This window comes from Halichoerus grypus, chromosome 10 (genome assembly GCF_964656455.1).
Source record: "Halichoerus grypus chromosome 10, mHalGry1.hap1.1, whole genome shotgun sequence".
NCBI classification, from domain to species: domain Eukaryota; kingdom Metazoa; phylum Chordata; class Mammalia; order Carnivora; family Phocidae; genus Halichoerus; species Halichoerus grypus.
The window spans coordinates 28,915,775-28,942,749 of record NC_135721.1 but is presented as its reverse complement, the minus strand read 5'-3'; the positions used below and the strand labels follow the sequence as shown (position 1 = coordinate 28,942,749).

Genomic DNA, 26,975 nt, shown 5'->3' with positions numbered 1-26,975 from the left:
AGTTTTAGAAACAACTTCGTCTACAGGGAGACATGGCGGCCATTCTATTCAATGTGAGGTTCTACATAATAAAGTCTCTGTAGTCTTCTGTGGGAAGGAGCACAGTCTGACTAGAAGTACATGTAAAAGCATTTTAAGCACTCTGGCTGAAGGATGTAGAAATGGAGACATGGGAACATCCAACTAAAAGTGGTCTAGGCGGTTTATATTTGGCTACAGAGTGGGTTGTGCCGTTTGTTCTATTTATCACTCCAACTGGTTTGTTTACACTGACAATGACATTATTTTTATTTGTTGATACCTAATAATAGGAGCTCCCACTTGCTGAACGCCTACTACGTACCGGCTACTGTGCTAAGTGATTTATAGGAGTCGTTCCATTCGATCTCCACAGCCCAATGGGACAGGGTATTACCCCAATTCCACAGGAAACCGAGGCATGGGGAGATTACGTGACTTGCCCAAGACGCACGGCTAGCAAGTGGCAAGGCCAGGATGGGAACCAAGGTGGGTGTGGCTCCACAGTCTCCACACACCTTCTGCCCACCTGTACCCAGCAGGGTAACCTCAGGGAGGGCCACTTCCTGTGCCACACAAACGAACGCGGTGATTACTCACTAACTCTAAAAAAAAATGGGCACCAGAATTCCTGCCCTTCGCCTTTGCTGGGGGTTAAGGTCTTCGTCTTCAAAGGTAATTTACCCTTCAACTAACTGCATCATATGTCCGGCACAATCCTATGAAGGAACATAGATAATGAAGTGGTTATTGAGGACTCACGGTCTTTCTTAGGCAAATCTCTCTTTAACATGTCTCTCGGAAGAAGAGGATTAGAGGAGAATGTTCCAAGAAAAACATGAGGTATGACACTAATATAATAAGGTTTATTTTTCGGACAAACACATCAAGAGTTATATATCCAAACAAATGTGATCCCCTTCTAAGCAGTCACTGTAGAGGGCTATAAATGTATTCCAACGATACTGCCCTTGCTTCACATGGCTTTGGAATTTTCCTTTTGCAGAGGCATCCAGAGCCAAATTTTGACACATGCAATGAAGATAGTTACTATTTTATGGCCACTCCTTGGTTTAGATCAGCTTTGGTATTTGGTTTCCTCAGCTCGGGCCTCTCTCATCCATCAGACCAGGCTTGAAGTGACTTTTGGCCTCCTTCAGAAACAAAGTCCCTGCTGTAGGATGGATGGAGATCTGCTTCTGCAGTCATCCCCAACACCGGTGTCGGAGGCCCAGGGCACTCGTGTGCGGTGGCTCCTGCTGTGGGGCCATCTAGCTCAGGGAGTGCACAGACATGTCTTATCGTCTTTGGATTCAAATATAAGCAACGTTATATGGCATCATGTAGGACTAAAGTATGCCATGTCTTTCAGTGGTGGAATTTGGAGAACTCGGTGTTTTTGTTTTTATTTTCGTTTTCCCTGATTCTGGTTCATAAAAAGGGGAGGAAGAAGTGCAAGGCCTTGAAATATTAACTCCTTTCAAGGTGACTTTTCCAACTGTTCAAACTTGGCCATCTTAGTTCAAGAGAAGATGTCTTAAGAGGCTATTAAAGTTGGACTTTGCTTTTACTCATGAGCTATTTTTTACTAATTATACCATAAAGCTAATTAACTGCTAGGGAAACCCTAGACCCCACAGCTGTGGTGGTTTCTTCCTCTATAAAGATCCAATTCAGTGTTTCAGAATCACTGATGTGGTAGCTCAGGTCTTGCTCTGAATCGGACCATGATGAGGGATGTACATTAGCCTCTGAAAAGGAAGCATCTCCGGACTTTTGCCCCTCTGTCCTCCGTGGAAGGATCTGAAAATGAAGATCCCCTTGAACCTATGCCGTAGCTGCACTCTTCAATGGCTGCCAGGAGACAACCTTCATGTACAGATGCTTCAGGTTCTAAATCTGGCTGTAGTGGTCATGAAGTCAGAGTGGTGGTGTGGGAGTCACTTCCTGGGAGGAAGATAGGCAGCTTTAGAAACGGCATCAGTTCTTTCAAAGCTCCAGTGTACTATTTAGAGTTCTGAGAAGTAATCTAGTCTGGGATCCCAGAGGACAAGAAATTAAATGCAGCTCTTATTCTCGGAATAAGTCCCGCTGCAAAATAATCCGCCGCAGGAGTGTAGAGGGGTGCTTCTCCTTCCTACGCATCGCTGTGACAGCTCAGTCCTGAATGCTGGAGACGCAGTAGTGCCCGAGGCGGGTGAGGTCTCCACCCCTGGGGAGATGCTCCTGGATTGGGAGATCTCACCAGCCCTATAGGACTTCAGGTCCAGGCAGACATGCTAAAGGTTTTGGAAAGCTGTTGTGTAAACTGCAGGCCCTGCTAACAATGTTCTGCTTCGATTTGGTTTCCTAACTTGGAGGTCCGAGGGACTTACAGAAGCATTAGTGAGAGATCACTCAGGCAGATGTGAGAAGGTACGAGGTACACTACGGGTGACAGGGGATTCAGAAAAGGGGGTGAAAAAGGCAGCCAAGAATCACCAGTGAAGCAGCTGACTCTAGGAAGTGTAGGGAAAGTACCTTCAAAAATTTTTGCTTATAAATTTAACACTGCACTGCAGTGATCTTTCTCTAACTGCCACAAAGGAATAAGATGCTACTATTATATTTTATCTTCTTTTAACGGATAAAATATTCAAGTCCCTGGCCTGTGATCTCATCCTCATTTCTGTATCCCAAAGTTGGGCACGTGCTGGGTACAAACTACGTTTAGAGAAGAAATCGAATGTGTGTGCCTCTTATTTGAGAAACCAGCTTTACTTCTGTTTACATAAAGAGGAGACAAACAGAAACCACAACGAGGAAGGAATCTGAGCAAACAATTCGCAGGTCACCAAGAGGCGCACAGACTCGTAGGCACTGATGAAGACTGATTTTCAACAGGCTGGCGCACTGGACCTGTCTTGACTGGAGAAGAATGGAAAAGCGGAACTCGACGAAGTCTTGCTGAAATCGGATGCAGGTGGCACAGACAATTTCAATGAGGCACAGGTCTAATACACAGTAATTCTGTCAGCACATGATTAAAGGTTTTTGGCTAAAAATTCAAGAAATATTTATTGATTTAACTCAAAACCTGAGTCCCTAATAACTTCTAGCCTCTAATAAATAAAACATCTACTCTTAATTCATTTTTATAAAAAGAGAAAACTGAGACACGTACTGCCACGTAGGCCAACTCCTGCCTCTATATAACGTCTCAAATACTTTGAAAGCAGATCTGACCACCATTTTAAGACCTTTCTTGGCAGTCCATTTATGCTTTACTTTATTCTATTTCTTGGGGTGGGAGTCTAAGGTATATTTTAATAAAGGCCGAAAGAACCTTTCAGGTTTCTTCAACATACTGGAAAAAATAGGTAATAAGGTCACTAAAAAAAATTATAAACTTTCCTGAGCTCCAGGAATAGAAATCTCACCAAATTGGTAACTACAATGACTTCTGGCTGATTCCCACTGCACGCAAAGAGGACATTATTTCTCACTGATAGGACTTAATCTGTGCATTAACCATCTGTTATGGGTCAAGTAAGCACTTCATGGATGAAAGTTCAGGGAAATATTCCATTTTCAACTTTAACTGAGGTCCCATCTCTTACAAGGCCGACAATCCTTCATGGAGATTATACATGGAAACCATTATGGAAATACATAATGTAGTCTAAAAGGCAGGCAGGAAAATTGAAAGATGAAGGTGGCCTAAATAAGGAAAATAGCACGCTTCCCTTAGGACATAAGGGAAGCCATCTATGTGAAGGAGTACAGAATCTTATTAAGAAAACCCTGAAGTGGAAACCACTGGACTTCCCAGAGAAAGTTCCTGTCGTCACAGCCTGCGTGTGGCCGAGAGTATCCCATCAGGGTCTGCCAGCTGACATCAGGTCTGATTACAAGCCCTTATCAGAAATGTAACCCTCCTGTAGAGGGGCCTTTCCCCCAACCATTAGAGAGTCCAAAATCAGGGTTGGTCTCCTGGATGGAAATAAGAGGTGAAAGGCATGTGCTTGTGGATCTGTGCAAGAGACCTCTTTCAAATAAGACTGTGTGCTGAAGCCCAGGTAAGGACGACACCACTCAGAGGCTTACTGGAATTTCCGTTTACACAGCTAAGGCCTGGAAAGGACACAAGCAGCCAACAGAAAGCAGCATATGGAGTGAGTAGGATGAGGTGCTTCCCAGGGTGCAGGGTAAGACCTAAACAGACTGAAATCAAACACCGTTTATTTCTGTTGCATCAACTTGAGACCCATTCCAAAGTTAGTAGAGTGCATGACAACCAGAGTGTTTGTAGTATTCTACCCTTTAAAAAGCACACAGAAAAGCATCTTGCTCCCCTTCCCGTCCGCTTAAATCACTTCAGCACTATCTGGGACCACCTGGTTGCAGTGTGGGGACCTCAAGAACCCAGAGCTCTGAAGAATGTTCAGGAAGCATACCTCGGCTCTTCCTGATGACAGTGGCCACGTGCTCTGTAGGAATCATGGTGGATCATGCACTGTAAGTTCACAGACTCCTCAAATGGGACCAGCCTCTCAAAGTAAACAAAAACTAAAAGAGCTCCATTCTCTCTCCCACAGCAACATCCAGAGGCATGAAAGGACAGTGAAGCTCTGAAGTTTGTGGGCAGGGCGCTGCCCCAACCTAGCTGCACTACAGAGCCTTGGAAAGCATGCCACCTCCACCTGGATCACAGTACGGTGACTAAAGCAGTGGTGGGCTGTTTTAAGCTAAGTGTGTGCAGGACGAGGTACACCATGGAAGCATTACCTAAAATATTCTTGTCCTTCAATAGCTCATCATTGGGATGCTATATCCAGGCCTTTCTCTTGCAGAGAGGTAGGTGCTATATTTGAAGTGCGATACCAGAATCCATTTGGCACATTACCCAGATCAGCTGCACTCCGTGTTGGAAGAGCTGTCACTGAACTGAGCCGAGCGTTCACATTGTGTTGACTAAGCACATTCACATGTGTGCATTATGTCACTTAATTTTCACAGCACTTTAGCGAAGCAGAGAACAACATTACCGTCCCCATCTCAGAGATGGGGAAACTGAGCTAGGGTTAGATCCTAGCACTGAGACATAAAGCTGGCATGTGCCAGAGGTGGGATCGTAACTCTTCGGCTCCAAAGTAAGTTCTCTTTCCAAAACACCTAAGTGTTTAAGAAAACACACTGGAGAAATAGCTGTGAAAAATGTTGCAACAGAGATACCAGCCTCATAACATTATGGCTTAAAAAGGTACAACCTTTAATTCTATGGGTTGTATGTCTTAGAGATGCGGAATTAAATATTTGCTATGTTTGATTCCTGGGCTGAGTTAAATACTCAATGATCAACAGATGTTCCACAGAGATACTATTTATATTTGTAATCTCTAAGAAAAGATACCTAAACGAATTAGCATAATCATACACATACATCTAAACAAAAATGAATGATGTATAATAGACTGACTTGACAGAAATTGTAGACACCGCCCTCCTAAGGACATATATTACTGATCATTTTCTAGCTGAAGATCACAAAAGAGAGGAAACAGAATCGTACTATCACAACCAACAGAGTGTGCCAAGCCAGCCTGACTCCACATGAAAGCTCTACCTTAAATATTAAGATATATATAATAAATATAAAAAATAGCTAACCTCTAATCAGTAAGATGTATGATCAGGTGCCACCCATAACAGAACTCATTTTTACAGAACCTTGAAGATAGGGATACTTAAAGACACTTAAAAGATACTGAACTGAGAGACATGTAATGAGATTATCTTAACTTTGTTCACATCACACATACAGATTTTATAACCTGTATATATATACTTTCATAACATGTAAGTACATCATTTCGTATCTCTCATATATAAACACACACAGCAGACACAAACAACTGACTAGCATCCAAAAAGAACTCACCTGTGGCAAAAGTTTTTTAAGTGAGAAAGATGCACTGACTCAAGAGATTTCCAGCCAACAGATAGGACTTTAAATATCTGACCTCAAATATTTTCTAAAGTAACACACTAATGGTTACAAATAAATAAATACTTGCCAAATTCCAAGTTTCAAAACAATATTCTATGCACTGAGTAACAGGACTTGGCCGACACAGGAGCTGCTTACTCAGGACCAGTCCTGTTCAATTAGACTGGCTCGATCATCGGGCACACCTGAGCATCTTCATTTCCAAAGTCAACAGCAGGTATGAGGCAGCAGCAATATGGGCTTGAGGACCCCATAAGCTAAATTAAGAAAGGTCTTTATGATCAATGTAATGCTCTTTCTTTACAATATTTGTCCAGGAATGACTAAGCCCCTGGACAAAGTGAAGGTCCACTGGGATGCTGATGGTGGTGCCCCTCAGAGAAGCTGCTAGAATCTGGTCCTTGGCAGAAGCATCACCAACACAACACAGCAAGGGTGACGTGGTCAGGGCCAGCATCCCCATAGGCACCTACTAGGTAAGGGTTGCTTGCTGAATTGTTTACTGTCATCTGAGAGTGATGGAATAAAGACCTCACTGAAATCATTTTTGCTCTAGAAAGGTTCTAGGAAGGCACATAGGATGTTGTCAGTGAGAAGGCTATGACACTATTTTGCACAGTGAAGTGTGTCACACTGAAGGCACCTGTTTACAAGGAACCACATATCCAATCTGCCATCACACATTAGAATTCCCACCAGACCTTTTACCTTCACCTGACTTATGTGCTCAAGTCATCTTTTGATTCTTGCTCCCCATTCTTTAAGCCATCATTACAGTCAAAAAGCCTATGAAAATAAAATCTAAATTTGTATTTGCTTAGAAAACTGGAATACAAAAAATTAGGGAATCAGGAAGTGTTCCATTAGAATGATTGGGTAATTACTACTTAGTTTCCTTCTAGTACAAGGATGAATTCCCAAATGAGGGGTATTATAATTAATGAGACAAAGCTGTTCACTTTTCAAAATTAATCATTAATCCTATTAATTATGTCTGTATTACACATTCTATTAAATTAGCACACATAATATGAGGCCTTCACACATCAAAAGAAAAGCATTATCATGGCACATTAGTGACTTGATAATTTAGCTGAAAGGAATACAAATATTCATAATTATACTACTTTTCGTAGGATCACCACTTTTCAATTCTCTTATGGTAAGAAAAAAGGATACTTCACAAGGTGAAAAAAGCATGCTTTTGTTTAGGGGTTTTATCACTAAAAAAAAAGAAGTCAGATTAAAGGCTGGTTTGAGGTTTTTAGAAGTCTGTATTTGAGAGATCTAATTAGGGAGAATATTCATTCAGGGACCCACAGCCATGGTGAGGTCAGCACTGCAGGCGGGGGTGAGGCATGTATGATCCTGGGAACAGACGATCTAGGTTAAGAAGGAGCTGGTTTCAAACCGAGAGAGCCTAAAACTGGAGAGAGACAGTGCAATCACTGGTCCTCTGGGCCAACTGGAGAAATCATCGGGTGCTTTAGGGCAGGCAAAATGATGGCCTGTTTCTTTGCTAGGCGGTCTCTGTATGGGGACGCAGGCTTTGCCGCTGCCCGGGCTTGGAGCCCTTACAGAGGGCCGGGCTGACGGGAAGCTGATAAGAGAACTAGCCTGAAGAGGCCAAGGGAGCTAACTGGAGAGTCCGATAGGGAATCCTCATGTCACAGTCATGGACTGAACTTGACGTCGTATGCTTGCACATAAGGGGGAGAAAGGATGAAGGCCAATCTAACAAGGCTACTTGCAAAATACATATGATGTATATTGAAGGGGCTCAGTGACTCTTTGAAAAATAAAACAACATATATGAAGCGCTAAGATGAAAGAGTAACAGCATACAGTATTACTCATCAAATGTTAAGTCTCCCCAATATGTTACCCTGAAGATAAGCCCTAGATTTATATGATACAATTATACCTGCATCTTTGTGTGTGTATTTGGGGGGGGGGGGATAACAACCGAAACATAATTTCCGCTATACTAGTATGAGCTTGACGAACCAAAATTTGGTGAAAGTGCTTGCCAACTAACTTAAAGTCAAAGTAAAAAATTTGGACCGAATTGGTATTTCTCTCTCCACACTAAAGAAGAACGTATAGTCTAAATCACGAAGGAACTGGAATAGGAAAGAGAAAGGCCAAAAACACAAGCCAACAAAAAACCCCAAAACAACAACAAAATACGAGAAAGACACAGACTACCGATTTGCAGGTTTCTGTCCACGAGATTACATTTGTTAAATTGGTTTTGAAAAAGAAGTGATTTACTATTTATCATATGGAAACAAACTTACTAGATGAATAATTTACTAATTATAAATCTACTGATTAAGCAGCAAAACACAAGAACTCTTTTATCTGAACAAAATAATCCATGAATTTTCAACATGAGAGAGATTCACCGCCAGATTTTTCCTCTGAAGGTAATGTGGAATTCGCAGCCTCCTGGGCCCCGGTTTCTAAGTATGATCTAAGCACCCCTGATTGATTCATAAACTGCACAGAAGTTCTGATATTTAAATATGGTAGTCCTGGTTGTACATCTCTCCTCTCCGCCAATCCCCTGGCCTGAAATAGTGGCCAGCTTATACCGTTTATTTAGGTCTCACCAAAGGCAGTTACATTTTCTGTATAAATACTGGTCAGCTCTTTGAGAAATGAAGTAGCACTCAGTTGGATGTATGTATGCATTGATACTTTTTTTTTGGCTCCATTTTGGAGCTACGAAGCTTATGGGTATTAGAGTAGAACCCAATATTGTTGGTCACTAAAAAGTAGGGCAGCCATATGTCCTGATTTGCTTGGGACACTCCTGGTACAGAGCTATTGCCCCATCCTGATTAATAGCCCCCATTTCTCTCTCAAAAATCATGGTTTGAAGAATAAATTCCAAAGTTGGTCACTCTGTTAAAAGAAGAGAATTCAGCTTTCAAACATACATTTAAATACTCTCTGGCCATTACACTGAGAAAAATCTAGCTCTGTAAAATTCTCGAGAGCAGAAACTGTATTTTTAGAATCTTTCCATCTCTCTCTATACCAACATAGAGAATAAGACTCAGAGGACGTGATCTCCCATCTAGTGGCCAGAGGTCGAACAGTCAAGGAGAAGGAGCTGTCTTGATAAGCTTGAGTTATGGCCGACATGTACCCGAGCGCCATTCATCAGTTCATCTATAGGAACTGCTACAAAGTACTGTGGCCTGAAGATCTCTCCTTTTCCTCAAGTATCACCCCAAATATGTGTAATTACTTGTATCTAGAAAGCATGCAAAAAACTCCAGCAGTAAATACACAATACCTGCCATTAATATAGCTTGTCTAATTTTTTTTTTAAAGATCTTTTTTTTTTTTTTAAAGATTTTATTTATTTATTTGACAGAGAGACAGTGAAAGAGGGAACACAAGCAGGGGGGGGAGTGGGAGAGGGAGAAGCAGGCTTCCCGCCGAGCAGGGAGCCCGATGTGGGACTCGATCCCAGGACCCTGGGATCATGACCTGAGCTGAAGGCAGACGCTTAACGACTGAGCCACCCAGGCGCCCCCTAATTTTTTACCTGCTACTCTGATTGTAGGTTCACTACTGGATTGAGATGTATCATTGTCTTTCACTTGACTTCATGAGCTTTACTCAATACAAAAGCAATAAAAGAGAGTGAGAGCCTTGGGAGCGGGGACTGTGCCTTTATGAGAGCAGCCAGCTGTCTTGAGCCTTGCCTTCCGGACTCCAGAGCAGCATCTGGCTTCTGTCCCCAGGACCAGCTTCAGTACAGACGTCCGGGGCAAACATACGGACGTCTTCTGTTGACAGGCTCTATCCCCCTGGGTCACAAGAAGGAGCGGGCTCTGTCGGTTTCTCAGGCCTGCCTCACTTTGTGTCCCTAGGCCCTCAACAAGGACAACTGACTGCATGGTCGAAATGGAATCAATTAGGTGTCAGCAGACAAGAGGAATTACTGGGACATTAAATCGGTATTTCGTATTTAGTGGGTCTCAAGGCAGCAGCAAGCTTTATGCGCTCAGTGTACCTTAATATGTGTTTGTATACGGACAAAAGGACCAATGTAAAAAACTGGGTGGAGAAAGAGGGTTCAATACTGAAAATCCTGAAACAGCAAAGGAGCCCACTAGAAGAGGACAGCTCGAGAACATCACAGCATTCTGAGAGAGCCTCTCCTCATTCCTCACAGGTTGTATCTCGTGAACACATCTTTCGCATCACTCTCCTGCCTCATACCACTCCTTTGGGTCCGTGTAACAGGTCACAAACACGAACTGACCTAGGCCAATGGCTGTCAGTGTAGATTTAACAGCCACTGGTAGAAACAACGGATTTTTTTTCTTGGTCTTACCTATGCAGTAGGGACAACACTGGCCTTTCCTCAAAACAGGTCTTTCACAGGACACCGACGGACAAGATTCAGAGTAACAGCTGATGACGCTGTCCATGCACACGCAGCTGGTACAAACGTCAGGCTTCCAGGACTCGGCTGCCAGGAAGATATCCCCTTCGTCGTTTTTGCAGTAACTAGGCACGCTCTCATTATGGGATGAGGAAGGCTGAGGAGGTTCATCTGGAAAAATTGAACGTAAGGTCAGCTGGGAAAAGGAGATGCCACCGGCCAGCAACTGTGCCACAGAGTGAGTTTCACTCCGTCTTATAAAGAGCACACTCGGTCACTGGGGCTCTGTGTGCCTCCCGTAAAAATGACTCCGAAACAAAACAGCAAGCCTGATTTGTGCAGGGTCTTACATTTTAAAAGCAGAACAATAAAGACCACAAAAGACCTGTTACAGAGATTCTGTTAAGTAGTTTGTACAACATTCACTCTACTCTTGCTCTGGAGCTTAACAAAACCCTGGAGGGAGGGGTGGGTGGTTGAGGATTTGGACCACATTAGGTGTAAGTCAGGTGCCCTGCTTTTCCAGGTGGCCATGTCACCTGGTTGTGGCTAAATGAGCGGGTTTCTGGGAAAGCACCTTTCTTGATAGAAGGCAGATGTGGTCTTCCTCCCAGACTCTTCCTGCCTTGAATCCAAGTGTGCTGCCTGAAGCTGTAATATCCTTATCATACGTGTAGGAGAAGGACCTTGATATCGCTAAGATACCAACTCATCTGCCTCCAAGCTTCTTGTAATGAATGGAAAAGAAACTTTTTGTTAAAAAACTGTTGCTGGGTTTTCTATGACTTGTACCTATGTGCCATCCTAACCAATCAATACCCAAACTTTCATTGCACCTACTGAACCCCTATGTGTTGTATCCTGATGTTCAGGCTGAAAGATGATGGGAAATCTACTCGTAAGGATGTACGCACAGAGAAATCACCAAGTCATTTGTGTCTTTGCTATTTAAAGACTTTGACCAGAGGGCTCCCAGATACAGTTACAACTCGAAACAGAAAGGAGTATTACCAGAAAACCCAGAGATCTCTGGGTCTTGGCATTCAATGAAATTACATAAAAAGCTGTACCCTCACGCAGAAACCTGACTGGAATATAACAAAGAAAAACATGATAGTGAGGTCCCTAGGTTAGAAAGTCACCGGGCTACTGATAAGAGAAAGCACGATCAACCACCTTCACCACTCCAGAGATCAGAAACAGCCATGATGTCCTCCCTAGCAAACCTCTGCATTTTCTCAAGGGCCACACGGTCAAAAGGATGATCAGATGCTCCTCCTAGAATCAATTTCATGAAATCTGCTATTTTCAGCTACACAACCGACCTAACTGGGATAGACAGGTAGTCATCCCCGTGATATGGAAGCTCTAATGGTCACCTTCTCCTTCTATCCACCTCAGGAGTACATCTGACAGCCACGAAGTTGGATTTGACAAGAGCCTCTGAGAAGCGAGGCAGCTGCTCTGTTCTGGGCTCTTTCTGAGGAACAGAGGGCAGTTGGCAAAATGGACTGGGCCCATGCCCTCTCCTCAAAATCATGGAAACCTATTTTCTACTGCCAGTCCCAAAGGCAGTCCCAAGGGGAAGAGAGACACTGTTCCACTGCTCCCAATGTGCTCTGGGTCTAATTTTAGGCACGGTTCCACAGAAGACATCTATATGGGTTAAAGATGGTGAGAGAGGATTACTTTCAAAGTGACCTTTTCGGGGTCATCCACGTCCAGGGATAATTTTGCCACCAGGTTCCTCTGGGCTATGACAGCTTCGCCCTTGCAAGCAGTGTCCAGTCTCACATCTAAACATTTAGAAGAGGAAGCAGGGACAGCAGTGATGGAGCTATGAAATAGGTGAAATGAATACCCTAGAGTCTGGAGGCCTCCTGTTAAGGCCTAGAAAAGGCCCCAGGGGACACGGGAACTTGTGGTCAGTGCTACAAGGGAGCCGAAGCTGAGATGCAGGCGACCCCTAACCCAATCCTGGCTGAAAAGGTCATCTGGACTCTTGCCCACGGTATCTTCCTTCTTTGGGCCTCTCCTGCTATTGTCTTCCTGCCCCAGGGACCCCGTCTTTATACTTCCAACTACTAACTCTTGTTTTGTTTTTACCCATCCCTTCACTGGTGTCCCTTCATTCTTTTTATTTCTATTCTATTTCCCTCTCTCTTCTATGCTATGCTTCTTTCCAACTCTAAATAATAAAGAATGAAAGAGATTTAATAAATCTTTAAAAAGAAAGAAGTATTATTCTATTCTCTCCCTTTTTCTACTTTGGTGAAGTATCACCACCCAAGGGATGCTCGATCTTTCTTTGTGAACCCATTTCCACTTCCAGACCTTGCACTAAACCAGCTCAGAGGCGAGGGAAAGTGGAAGGACAGAGGGAATGATAACAGGGCACCCTAGGGGAAACAATCACCAAGAGGGACACAACTCTTCCAATTGCACATATATCTCGTTTCTGGACTACGTTAGAATGCAAGTACCCTAAGATTAGAGATGGTCTTTTTCCAGATGTGAAATACACCATTTATCAATGCTACTGTTGAAATTTACTGTGAAGAAAATGTTTTGCGTTTTAAGACTTTTTAATATCGCTGTGACACAACTATGAATGGAAAGTACAGAAAGATCAACTAAGGGGCAGGTGACTTACTTTAAAGTAAGAGCATTCCAGAAATGCTCTTATTCACAGATGTAAGAGTAACCTTTGGAATACTGACATATAAAGCAGTAAGTCCTAATGTTTAAGATGAAGGCCAGCACTTAAGTATCTCTCGAGTTATACATAAAGAAAGGACGAGCCACCCAGGCTTAAGTTAATAAACTCAACACCAGGTGTTCAGGGGTGTCTGTTCCCCTTAGGACCCGAACAGAAAAACATTACAAGGGTTTGCAAATGAATGGAAGAGTGATAAAAAATTATGTATATGTTTTACTGAGCAGAAATACTCTAAGGATAGACACTGAGAAGGTAAATGGTTATTGATTTAAGTTGAAAAGACCAAAGATTAAGCAACAACAAAATAAAACTAGTTGTGTTGTCAACTTGGTGATGTTACATATACAAAGTACCTTCCGGAAAAAAGGAATATATTCCGGTGTTAATTACAAGTGCTACTTTAGTTACAGAACCAGGAAATTAGATTTAAAATCCTGACACAATTTTGTCTTATATGTATCATGACCATAAGTTTACCAGCCAGGGACAGATTACCTGAGTAGTAAAAAGAAAACAATACTCTCTCTACATTTGCAGTGCTCGTCAAATTAATACTTTTGGATCTTAATTTATTAATCACTCCAGGTTTGAGGGGTTGAGTATTATGCATATTTTAGCAATTTCCTGTTCAACATTCTCAAAAGTATCTTTGCCATCCTTATATATTTCAAAGAATTTTATTCACATGACTTATCAACAGCCGCTTCTCACATCTGTGAAAGACCAAGACGACTTTTCACCTTTGCAAAATCATCTGGAATAATCTGGTGCAGCAGGACGGTCTCTTGACATGCAAGGTTAAGGGGGAAAAAAATGGAAGAAAAAGAGACAATCTTTCTCCCCCCCGCCCAAGGCACCTCAGATGCAAGGCACATTCACTACATAAATCTGTGGCTGATGGAAGGGAATGAATTTAGGAAGCAGGCTGCCGGCTCCTGGGCTCTGCACGCCGCCCTGTGTGGCTCCACGAGGCCCGCGGCGCTCCTGCCCAACGACAGCGCTTGCGCGGCCGCGGGTCCCGCCCAACGACAGCGCCTGCGCAGCAGCCTCCGCCACCCCTCCCCCACCCGGGGCGCCGCAGGGCGCGGCGCAGTCACCTGTACACTGCGGGCAGCACGAGTCCTGGGTGCGTGAGGGGTTCTGGCAGAGCAGCGGCGGGCACACCTCCGTCTCGCACAGCACCCGCCCGCTGTGGCAGGTGCACTGTGTACACGAGTCGATGTTCCACGTTTCTCCTTCCACAAAGTACTCTCCTCCCGGGGCGTGGCAAATGGAGGGGGTGCTGAGCTCTGGCTTTTGCACCACAAAGTCATCTGGGAAATGACAGAGAATGAAAACACAAGAGATTATTCAATTGCAGCCTCACCAACTCTTGAAGAACCTGGTGTTGTCTGCTCGAAGGGACAGAGAAGAAGTGGCCGTGGAGGAGCTCCCTCCACTCCTATCAAGACAAGAGTGAGGGGACGGTCCCTGCGCAGAAACAGAAGGCAACAGCAGAAGCGCTGGTTTCAAGAAGGGAGGTTCAAGTGGTTCCAGTCTGTCAGCAGTAATGACAGAATTCAATAAGGGAGCTCAATTACCTCGAGAGGACTCTTCCTGTGGAGAAGAGAACAGGGCCTCTCAGGGCAGCTCTGAATGTGCGGAAGTGTCTAGAATAACAATCTCTCACTTACTGAATGCGGACTGTGGTCCAGTTTCCATGCGAAGTGCTCTATCTTATTTACTCCTTACACCGACCTTAGACCTTGTGAGGTAGGTGCTAGGATCCTATTTTACATGAGGAACGGAGGTTTCAGTATTAAGGGCAGACAAGGAATCTAAACCCAAGACTATGTTCGTTTGGGTCATGGCTATGCCTCCAGATTAAACACGGCTTCCAAGTGATCTGTGCCCCATCCACTTCATTATCTCTAGGATCCTGAGGACGGTGATACTTGGAAGTACATCCGGCTGCTGAGCGGGCCCCAGCCCAACCGAGAGCAGCCGTGAGCAAACGGAGCAGGAATGCTCTTTCAGAATCAACAGTCTGGAAACCCTCACCTGAGACTAAACATCTGCTTGGCGATGTCATCATCAGGACAGGTCAATGCCCAGAGACCATGATAACTATATTTTCTCTCCCCAGAGGAGAGGCGATTTTGGTGTCTTGGTGAGATGATAATGATAGAGAGGGAACTGAATGTTTAGCCTGTCTGCAGAGATGCTGGGAGGGGCCCCAAGGCTGTGCCGGGGAAAGGAGCAGTATGAGGACATTAAGCATATTCGGGTAATCCAAATACAACAAGCATTTCAAGAAGGCGTTGACAGTGGTGAACCCTGCCGAGGAGCAGTCTGGAGACACCCAGGCCCGCTCATGCTTGGAGCTCGGTGGTAACTGGGCCCCAGGACAGCTACCCTGTCTGTGCAGGTATGCTCAGAACCGGAATCTCTGAGGAGCCCCGCTGCGGTGACGTTCAAAGTGGTGGTTAGCACGAGAGTTAAGCACTGACGAGATGCAGCGGGGTGGGCTGATTTCCAGCTCAGAAGGGAACTGTGCCCACAGCTTTGTCTCAAGGGAACGCGTAGAGACTGGCACTTTGACTGAGTGGACACATCACAGGGAACAGACACTAGCCAGGGCTCATGTGCATACGCCACCCGAGCAAACTCTGCAGTTCTGAGCAAAGGGGAGAGGATGGAAATCAGAACGAAAGTGAGCTGGGACCAGATGGTTTACCGAGAAGACAAAAACTGTTCGAAAGAGCAGCAATGAACTAATGTTGGAAAAGGCTCCCTTACTGCCTTTTCCCTTCATCAAGGACTGAGAGAGGCTCCCAAATACTGCCCTTCTACACGCAGACACGGAGGGAAGTGGTCAGAAGAAAGCGATGCGTGTTTGCGGGCGTCTTCTCTTGCTCACCTCTCTGCCATAGCCCGTGCCTCATGGCAAACCCGCGAGCGGCAGGAGAGACAGAGACGAGAGACAAATAGAGAGAGAGAAAACACCTGAGAAACAGTATCATTTGGTGAATCTTCTATCAGGAGAGTTTAGGAACTGCTCACCTATCCCAGAAAGGAAAACAGCTGATCCTTGAATGCAAGAGGAGAGAAAATGTTTAATGTAGGAATCCCTGAATGCAACAGCTCTGGGGTCTCTCATGAGAAGAATGTAAATGGTAATCCACTAAAGGTTTTTGGAAAAAAGTATATCTACATATCCATATATGTGTGTTTATACATATATATTCACCACCCACAATACATCAATAATCCTGTGTGTGTTTATATGACAATTTTCTCTATCTCTATAACAAAGAAAACTCATTTTGGTTCCACTGACTTCCAGCTTGTTAAGTCCATCATCTACGTCTCTGCATTTGAACCAGTCTGGCTGAGACTTCTTCACTGAGTACAAGTTTAGCAAAGACCCAGGTGCCGTCCACACTCCATACACTCATGCCTAAAATTAAAGCATGGGGTCTTCATTGCAACAAATGATTTTTCCTTCCCCAAAGAGTCAACACAGAGTTGTTTCATTAAACTGCTCATTTATCTTCTGTGTCAATGGACACTAGCAGTTTTTCATATTTAATAGCAAAACATGTGAAAAAGGAAACTTTCAGTGTGGGACTCATAGGACTGCACTATGGGGAAAACAAAACAAACATGATAATCTGGTCCTCTACAGGGGTATGGGGGCTGCCTGTCACTTTGATACCTTAGTTACTGAGGGGTGTCGATGCTCAGAGCTAACAGGGACTTCAAGTGTCCCTCTCCTCACCCTGGCCATGGCTGGCAAGGCCACCTCCCCTCTCAGGCCGGGCCTGCCTTGCTGGAGAAAGACAGGTCTCAGGTTCCTGACGGCACCCATTGCATAGGTGGATCCGTTCACAGGGAGACGTGGGACAGGACTGACCAGAGGAGAAGTAATGAGGACTCTGAAATCCGACAGTACATCCATTCCAACTTTAAAAGAGATGTGGTGCAAGAATCAGGAGACTTCACCTCTCCCTGGCCTTCTGACATATTATTTGACTTTGGGTAAGAGAGCTAGTATTTCTGAGTCTGTTTTTCAAATGAAAAACTGCCTAAGCACATTTTCCCCTAACTCAAGTGGCTCGCAGAGAGGAAGAAATAATAAATGCAGGACTATATTGAGCTCTTTGGATGAAAGGCACTAGATGAGGTATTATGGTAATAATTACTGTTATTGACAACCATAATTCAGACCCCCATGAATTATATAATCTGGTCTGTTCTTCTAGCAACTTCTCTTGATTACCATCATTAGGATTTGAAATGTTTGGGATGTGTGGTCACTCTAAATATCTCCATTTGGCAAGAGCACCACATGGCCATTAATTTAAAAAGGGGCAACAGCCACAGACTTTGATAATTCTCTCCCTCTCAAATATTCCCTTATAAATAATAAGCTTTTACGGAATAAAGTTAGCATCAATCCCTTCCGATTAACTAAAACACTCAGCCTTAATACACCATCTGTAAAACGGAGAGCTGGAGCTTAAGTACACTAGGTCCGCAATCCTTTACAAAAACACCGTCCGAAGACCCATATCATTGAGTAAACTATCAAAAAACGAGGAGAGTCGTTTTAGGGTTTGAGCATTTCCTCTGGTCCTCGGCCAATCATTGACAGCCCCTGGCTGATTCTGTGGCCGTCGGTGACAAAAGCCACGGAGAGCTGGAATGTGCTCCAGGGGGTCGTCCCCTGCATGTCCCCCAGAGTCACAGATGTGATGAGGCCCTGCAAGGCAGAAGTCATTTGCTTAGGGAGCGCACAAGATGGCAGCCAGCTTTTACCTGAACATGACGGGCAGCACTGTCCCGGATGAATGGTGGGGTTGCCACAGGCAGGCACCGGGCAGGTGATCAGAGCACACATTTCCCGTCCATTGTGACAGTAGCATTCCCGGCACCCATCATGCCAGCTCTCCTCATTTTTATGATGATGGCCATCCATGGACAGACATGTGCCTGACAGGACAGGTGGCCCGGCTGAAGCAGGGACCTCTGGACAGACAGAAGGCAGCCTGGTAAAGAAGCAGCTACTGCACAGGATAAATAGCCTGTAGTGTCCTCACAGGTAATGCGACCCAGCCACCAAAAATCACGGGTACAAAAGGACAGTTCATGACACGGGAAAGGCTCATGAAAATAATTTAAGTTAACAGGCTCTCACTTTTGAAAAAAGAAAAATAGGAGAAAAAAAAAAAACCCTGCAAATATGTTTCTCTCCTACTAACGGGATTATAGTTGATTTCTACCCCCTTCCCTCCACTTCCTCATATTTTCTACAGTAAACAAGCACTGATTTCATAGCAAATAGTACATACATGTTTAATATGCGGAATAATCACTCTAGAAGTCACCCAGTGGGGAAAGTCTGGGCCTCTTGAAACTAACAGATTTTTGTTCAGTGCAACAATCGAAGCAGTGACTAGATTTTTGTTTACTCTGACCCCTTGAAGACACTGTTAAGGGTGATAACTGCCTAACTTTGAAAACACACCACAGGGGTGCCTGGGTGGCTCAGTCGTTAAACATCTGCCTTCGGCTCAGGTCATGATCCCAGGGTCCTGGGATCGAGCCCCACATCGGGCTCCCTGCTCCGCGGGAAGCCTGCTTCTCTCTCTCCCACTCCCGCTGCTTGTGTTTCCTCTCTCGCTGTGTCTCTCCTCTGTCAAATAAATAAATTAAAAAAAAAAAAAAAAGAAAACACACCACAAACTTGAGGGATCTTTTACTGCTGAATCTGTGGGTCATGCTGACAAGTAAAGCACACTGGGTGGGGTGGGTGGCCAGGCTGGAGCTGGGGTACGGGCAGAAATGGCAGTTGGGGTGCATGCTCCCGTGGCTGCAGGGACGTCCCGAACAGGGAAGTCCCAGACAAAATGCATGCCCAGGATTCGTGCGTATGTAGAGACCGAGGCTGGCGTTTGCTGATTCAGAAGTTTAAATTCTCATAGAAAACTGTGTTCCCAGAAAATAGATAAGCAGGCTGCTTAGCCACGCCCACCCTCACAGGCTCCGAAAAGGGCTCTCTGCTGCATCACTGTTATCAAGCCACTGCCCGACAGAAGCGGACTCTACCGAGGTCAAGGTAAAGGTGCTCTAGGCTAACGTTCCTAAGATGGGTAAAACTGAAGAGCTGAGAAGTCATTCGTTTGGTCAAATGTGCTTGTCCGTCATATGCTTACTTTAAATTCTATTCTGAGCTCTTATTCCAATGAGATGGAAGGAAAAGGGATGGACCCATAGAGAGTGACATTTGTGTCTGAACAGACAACCGTCACTGAAACTGTTTCAATTACATGATGTCCTCCTGTTCTCTGGTTCTGAGCCCTGGCTGTTCTGAAGGGGGGAAGAAGGGTCATGGGTTCGCACTTACCTCTGCACTTGCAGAGAAGACAGCCGTGACTGTCCTGCTGGAAACCCAGGGGGCAGATTTTACTGCATGGGAGCTCCGGGCATTTCTTACAGCGACAGATGTCACAGCCGTGCTTATTCTTCCTGGGTAATTAAAATTTTGTCAGAGGTCAGAAAATCCAAAAGTCTCAAATGATGTCCAAGCACTCAGACCAAGGGTCATTGAAGGGATACTACTCTTAAGCAGAATAACTTGACTTACGCTCTCAAAAACTCGTGGAGTGATGTCTAAGTAGCTCTCTGTGGCCGTGACCACCACTTACCCATGGCCAAGGTTTGGAATTGCCCAAGGACTAATGTGCTTCTGGGATGTGACTGTCAGAACCCCAATGACATGACTGTTGTTTTAATTAGGAAAAGTAGTACCGTAATATAAAAAAGATGAACGTGTAATTCCATGAATGGGATGGTAAAGGGTATATTGTTGGTCAATGCTGGAGGCCAGCATTGGGGCAAAAGTCCTCCTTTTGTCAGGGTAAACCTTCCTCACATGACCACAATCTTTGAGAAATTTCAGACACTAGTAGAAATATTTTTTTTTAAAAGATTGAAAAATATATTTATTGGGGGGGGAGAGAGTGAGCACGAGTGGGGGGCGAGGGGCAGAGGCAAAAGCAGATCCCCACTGAGTGCGAAGCCTGATACAGGGCTCTGTCCCAGGACCCCGAGATCATGACCTGAGCTGAAATCAGATACTTAACCGATTGAGCCACCCAGGCGCCCCACTAGTAGTAACATTAATGAGCATCTTACTGAACTTAGAGCAGACAGAAGGAGAACCTGAGACTCCACAGACCTGGGAAGGCTGGACCAAGATTGATAAAGAATAAAAGCTTTGAGAAGCCCTGCAATCAAGGTCCACTCATGATTTCACTAGCGAGGAAAGAATATCAACTGAACAATGCTCCATACACGGGGTATAAAGAAGCATGCGGGATACAGGAAAAAGGCTGCACTTTAATAAACTAGAGTGCCTAAATTTTGTGATTGGAAAGATGATGTTAAATAAATAAATATGTGTTTACGAAATACATCACAGTAATTTATTTATTTATTTATTTATTTATTTTTAAAAAGATTTTATTTTATTTATTTGACAGAGAGACACACAGCGAGAGAGGGAACACAAGCAGGGGGAATGGGAGAGGGATAAGCAGGCTTCCTGCGGAGCAGAGAGCCCAATGTGGGGCTCGATCCCAGGACCCTGGGATCATGACCTGAGCCGAAGGCAGACGCTTAACGACTGAGCCACCCAGGCGCCCCACATCACAGTAATTTAAGTGAAGGTTTTTTTGGAAAAAAAAAATTCTTAACAAACATTCCTTATTTTCTCTAAAAGGAGAATGTTACGGTCTGGTACAGAGGAGCTCCCTCTGTGTCCCGTCCATAGGCCACAGGACCGAGTCTTCTCCTAGGCTCCACATTTGCTCTGCAGGCTTTGCCCTAGCTGGCTTACTGGGCCTCAGACAAGGAGGAGTTACTCTATCTACCCTCAGGTTTCACCCCAAGTAGCCCTAAGTGGCAACAGTGGTGTTCAATAACACAAACACACACAAAAAATTCCTGTTCTTTTTCATCTTGGATAAATTAAGGGACTCTGAGAGGAGACAGCTCTATGGGAAACCCTTGGTACACCACTGCCCAAGTGACAATTAAACCACAATCTGCTAAGTGAAATGAGAACTGAGTGCTGGGGTCTACATATTTATGTCAACATGATGAGAAGAACGAATTAAATGAATTATTCATACTCATGCCAGAACACATGTCATTTTTAAGCTCTATCAAGGCTTTACCTGATTTGTTCATTCATTTAGATATCCGTCCACCTGTCCACCGACCCCTTCTGTAAGCCTTTGCTGCACACAGAGAGGAACAGTCTACTCAGCAGGTATGGATAAGGGGCATGGAAGGCTGCCTTCATCCCAGTACTCCCATATGGTGTCTGGCCAACATTTCTCCTTCAGAGGCTGCCCTTGAAACCACATTTTCTAGCTGGTAAAGTACTCATTTGTCTACGGTGATCTGCTTGGTCCTCCCTGAATGTGCTTACTGATAGGAACATGCCATGGACTCCACAGTCCTCTAAGGGCTTTCTCTCCAAGGTGAAGGTTGGACTTGAACCTCGATTCTGAGCTGTCATTACACTGCAGCAGGTGTTTGTAGTTACTATTATGATAATAATACTTCATTGGACATTAGGAGTGGGGCTAAGAAATAATTATACTTTCACTGGTATAAACGTCCTATTTTAGGATTAAGAACAATGACGGTTTATTAATTTGGGGACGTTTTAAGGATAGTGAGTGTTCTCAATTTATCCTAAAATTAGAATTAAGATTCCCCTATCCCTGCTAAACTAGAATTCCTAAGAGGAACCATAAAAATGGTAACTTTAAGATGGCAGGCAAGAGATGATGAATCTAAGTCCTTTATAATTACTAGCACTATACAAATATATTAAAAATTGGAAAGGCAGATGGGGCGCCTAGGTGGCTCCGTCGGTTAAGTGGCTGACTCTTGATTTCGGCTCGGGTCATGATCTCAGGATTGTGAGATGGAGCCCCACGTCAGGCTCTGCATTCAGCGGGGAGTCTGCTTGAGGATTCTCCCTCTCCCTCTCCCCCTGCCCGCGTGCGTGCGTCTCTCTCTCTCTCTCTCTCAAATAAATAAATCTTTAAGGAATAAAAATGATAAAGCAAGATTAGGGAAGGTAATCTTTTAGGGAACCAGCTTAATACAAAGGCAGAAATAGATGTTAGTACAGACACTAAACAAATGTGAAGTGCCTTTTCCCCTGGGATAATCTAGATTTTCTGGGGGTTTGGCTCAACAAAGAATTTTTGAAAATCTAAGTCATGGTTCTTATCTCTAAGGGAATTCATAAAAGATATTGCTACATGGAGAAAAAGATGTTATAAACTACAGACCAGCACCAAGGTAAGACAGGGAGGCGTGGCAAATAATCATGCTCCACGTGGCCAATGAGTGGCCGTCCACTGATCTTAAAGTACACATTATTAAATAAATTATCACCAAATAGTCACTGGGACAGTTGTGAAAAGTTGTGGCATGTCCAATACTGGGCTCTCATGACAACTCCATTCCAGTGTGCAAAGGCCTTTGCTATGAGGAAGCCTCACAGAAGAGGCCCAAAGGACAGTGGCAGAACGAGGCTCTGGCCCCTCTTCATCAAAGAGTTAAGAGTAAAACCCCCCTTTTGCTGCTCTCTGATTCACTTAACAAAGCAAGCACAGATATTCTGGATTCAGTGCATCACTGATCCATTCACATACATATGAGACAGTTAACAAAAGTAAGTATGGACGTTTCATTAAGTTACAGATGATTAAGAAGAGATCTTCTGATTTAAGAAATACTTACAGGTATCCAAATGGACAATACTTGTCACAGATTATGGGTCTGCACTTCTTGGGCCGTGGGCGGCACTGACAGATCTCACAGTTGTGGGCATCAGTCAGGAAACCGAAGGGGCAGTCCAAAGTACAGCCTCGCTTGAGGCCCGAGCACAGCTCCTCCCCTGTGAAGAGAGGCAGAGAGCGTGAGGTGCTGATGAACACACGGACACTTCCAGACCTGCCCCTAATATCTGCCGGTCCTCTTCCACAGATGTAAATACTATACCATATTATACTATAGCATTAGGAATGGTTAAAAATTATAGAGCCACCATTCCTTGGCTATCTCAACATAACTCCACATCTTGGTACTAATCGAGAAAAGAAGCCCCAAAAAACAGATTTCTGAAGTGTATTCCAATCTGGTGCTAAAGAGCAGGCTGTGACTACTATTTGAGGTGTGGATGAAATGGAGTGCTATTTTTTCATGAAATTTGTTCTTATGAGTTCCTCAAACTACTGATTACCATTTCATGTTTAAATGTGAGAATGAGACACTTAAACCCCAAACTACATTATATCTTTTGCTCCAACTAAATGCTTATGATAACACACATTCTTCAATGTTCACACAATGTTTTCTCTTAGGAGCTTTAGACACAATCCTATAACACTGCATATTATATGCAGTCTAAAGGATTTCTTACCCTTTCTTTAAAAAGAAACAAGCCTAATAACACGTTATAAAGTGAAATAGTATTTCAATTTAGGTATTTTTTCCCGACCACTGACAGACAGCCACGTCTTTGGATAAGTCTAACTGACTAAAAAGTGTATGTGACAAAAACGTCTACATTAATGTTTATCCACTATCTGAAATGTTTGAACTCTCCTCTGTTAGCAGAATTTGGAATGATGTTTTAGCTGTCCTCTATTAGTCAGTTATAACATTATTTTAGAATAAAAAAAAAGGGGTGCAGGGAAGAAGCTATGGTGGCGGGCAAAAGGAACTACCAGAGAGATCAGCTTCGGAAAAGTCTTCTAGAAAGATTTCAAAAGGTGTGAGGTAGGGCTTCGCAGGGTAATGTACGGAATGCAAGCATTCAGGTAAGAAAAGCATGCTTGGTGGTGTGTTGAAGCAACTCAAGGCCTGTCTGCATTGAATGCAGAGTCTGAAAGTCAATCAAATGTAACAAGGTTGACACAGTGACGGCAAGAGTGCGGCAATGCTTGATTACTGCTCTGCAGGGGCTGGAAAGGTGGGAAGCAGACGCTGTTTTTGTCGGAATAACAAATGAATCTGTATTTTATTTGGACACCCTTAAAGCACAAGTATTATAAATAATGCGTATGATACTAAGAAAAACAGAATGCATGGGTTCCCCCCTCCACACGCAAACCTTATCATCTAAAATTAAACCTTGAACTACAATTAATAGGTGAGATGGGTTCAGGTTTTACATAAATATTTTAAGAGAGCATCTTTTTGTGAATCTTAGCTGGCAATACACGAACATTTAATTTGCTATCTTTTAGAGAGGAAAATGTGATTTATGGTATAATTTTCTACTTTGTCCTGATCATAAACCTTTCATTACACATATTTAATATAGCCCTGTGGGTCTATATCACACTGCGAGGCAACTGATTACTAATTTGCATCCTTTTTAAAAGTGAAATTCTAAATGGCTCATTTAAAAATTTGTAATTATAGGACTTGAAAGGTCATCAGTTTTCCTCTCTTTCCATCATTAAGGGATGATGAAGGAGGGAGAAGACATTCACAGCCACCTTTCTTTCTCTTACACTGAAATCGAAGTTGTAAACCCATTTCTCTATTCCATGAATTTTTAAGTTGCAACACTGTGGACCGGGCCTGTCTCTGTTCTCCTCCCTATCAGAAGGGGGCTCTGGGGTAGGGCCTTATTTTCTTTCTTTATACAGCCTAGGTTACATCATGGTGTTTAGCATGGAGTGAATGTTCAATAAACATTTGCTGAATGAACAAATCGATCAATGTTCTTGCTATTTACTCCTCCACTCTCAAGGCTGCCATATTAAGAGAAAAATAACAAGATGGAAAAACTTACTCTGCTAGTATTTAAAATCTTCGAAAATAGTGGCACTTACTAAACATGTCAAAATACCATCTTCTAGCTCAGAAAGGAAGAATATTAAAGACTATAAGGTGGTGGTCCTAGATCCATGTATCAATTACGGACTTTTCTTACTATAAATGTATCGACAAGGCAAACCTTTACATAAAGAGCAGAACCAAGTAGAAATATCTTATTTATAGGTGGGTGGGGGTTTATAAGTTTGTCTGAAAAGCTTTAGTACATCACTTGAGGCAGCATGAAAGAAAGAACGGTGGCCTCATACTCATAATTTTTCAGCATTATGACTTTACTGCGATCTAAAAATGCTTTCTAATCTATAGGGGAGAATTACCATTGAAAAGAAAGTGATAAATAATGGCAAAGTACAGCATCTGTGCATCACAGCTGGTTGATAACAGCTACGAAGTAAACTGTTTACTCTGGAGAGAAAGTGCTGTTTGCTCCCGGGGCCAAAATATGACACAACTATCGGTCCTTCAGGCTAAGTGAGTACCATGTAACTGCATTTGGAACCCAATGTGATTGTGTCCCTTCTCTGTTGCAGCCCCCCATACTCCTGGACACTGGCAATTCCCACTAACCGGTCAGTTAAGAACACCACGAAGGTCCTGAGATGATTAAATAAAGAAATGCAACATTACAAATGCTTGTCCCAATCTTGACTCTGGGCTTTAGTTATTACTTTAGTTCTGAGTTATAATGAAATGAAAGCATAGAGCCTGCCTCTTTGTATTTGTTGCTGCAACCTTCTTTAGATGCTTGATTCGGATATATGTATTTCATGAAAAGTAGGAAGGCTTTTTCTTCTGGCTACCATTAATTTTCTATGCCTGCATCAGCTTCTAAATAAAAGCATTTTTACTTCCTAGAATTACAGAATGTTAAAACTGGAAGAGAAGTTAAAAATAATCCAGTCAAATCCACTTGATTTAAAGATGTAGAAAATAAGATGCCAAAAGATGGATGGCATTTAATTCATACAGATGTCATTTACTACATATAGCTCATATAGTAAGCTGAAGTGTAGCGTGTCTATTTGGTTAAAAAGTAATGTTATTAACAGCTTATACCGACAAAGTATTAGGTTACTAACAGCATACCTAAATGATTTTAGTTTTAACTTTTGTAGCTATCGTACTTGAACATCTTCTACCGTATTTCTTTTCTTTATTCTAAATATAGGAAAATGAGTCAGGGATAATTTAAATTCTCTGTATGCCTTTGATGCATTACTTTGCTGAGCAGTGTTAAAGAATGTTATTTGTTACAGGTTAAAGTAGCAAAGCTACGGTATGTTTACACAAAAGAATATTTTGTCCTATACCTTCCATGTATTTTTTGAAGGAGTCGCACTGGGTTTTGATTTCAATCTGAAAGTGGTTGTGTATAATATGCTTGGTTATAGTGCAATATCATTACAGCCTATTGGCATGCTACTAATAAGGATGAAGTCCATTTTTATCTTTTTCGTATCCCTAGTGCGTGGCATATGGTAGGCAGTCAACAAATGCTAGATGAAAAAAGAACGAATGAACAACAAAGCAATGAACAGGGGAGAAATATTTATTGGGCACTGGTCTTATTTTAAGCATCTTGATGCCAGTGGTCTATATAAACAAGGTCTAATCCCTAACAGAAAACTGAGGTATGGATGGTTAGGGCCACTGTATGTGTAATGGGCTTTGGCTGGATGCAAAAAAAAAAAAAAAAAGAAAAAGAAAAAGAAATAATGTAGGGGAGAAATTTAGACAAAATCAGTATTTATCAAGTAGCTGCAATGGGAAAGAGAACATACTAATGCCATCTTTTAGTGCAAGGAAGTTTCCTTTTGTAAAACCAGGTGAAAGAGAATGAGAATATTTGACGGTTAAAGTTAAAAGGTAAAGGGAAAGTTGTTTGTGTGCGTGTCCTCAGAGGACAGGAAGAACCAGAGGCA

The 26,975-nt window shown here is 43.3% G+C and overlaps 1 protein-coding gene and 1 long non-coding RNA gene across 7 annotated transcripts in view; one reads left to right on the top strand and one right to left on the bottom strand.

The window, feature by feature from the left end:
- CRIM1 (cysteine rich transmembrane BMP regulator 1) overlaps window positions 1-26,975 on the bottom strand; it is a 183,664-nt gene that overhangs the window by 19,841 nt on the left and 136,848 nt on the right. For 5 of the 6 annotated variants that reach the window (XM_078056176.1, XM_078056175.1, XM_078056174.1 and 2 more), the window contains 5 exons: window positions 22,945-23,101; window positions 19,523-19,644; window positions 17,935-18,144; window positions 14,232-14,447; window positions 10,365-10,586 (listed from right to left, as the gene is read on the bottom strand). In XM_078056176.1, the coding sequence (XP_077912302.1) occupies window positions 10,365-10,586; window positions 14,232-14,447; window positions 17,935-18,144; window positions 19,523-19,644; window positions 22,945-23,101 (927 nt within the window). The remainder of the gene's footprint in view (window positions 1-10,364; window positions 10,587-14,231; window positions 14,448-17,934; window positions 18,145-19,522; window positions 19,645-22,944; window positions 23,102-26,975) is intronic. The other variant, XM_078056178.1, reaches the window with a different exon arrangement.
- On the top strand, window positions 6,230-9,320 carry LOC144379203 (uncharacterized). The gene is made up of 2 exons (XR_013441646.1): window positions 6,230-6,483; window positions 9,062-9,320. It is a non-coding gene; the product is annotated as an uncharacterized LOC144379203 (long non-coding RNA).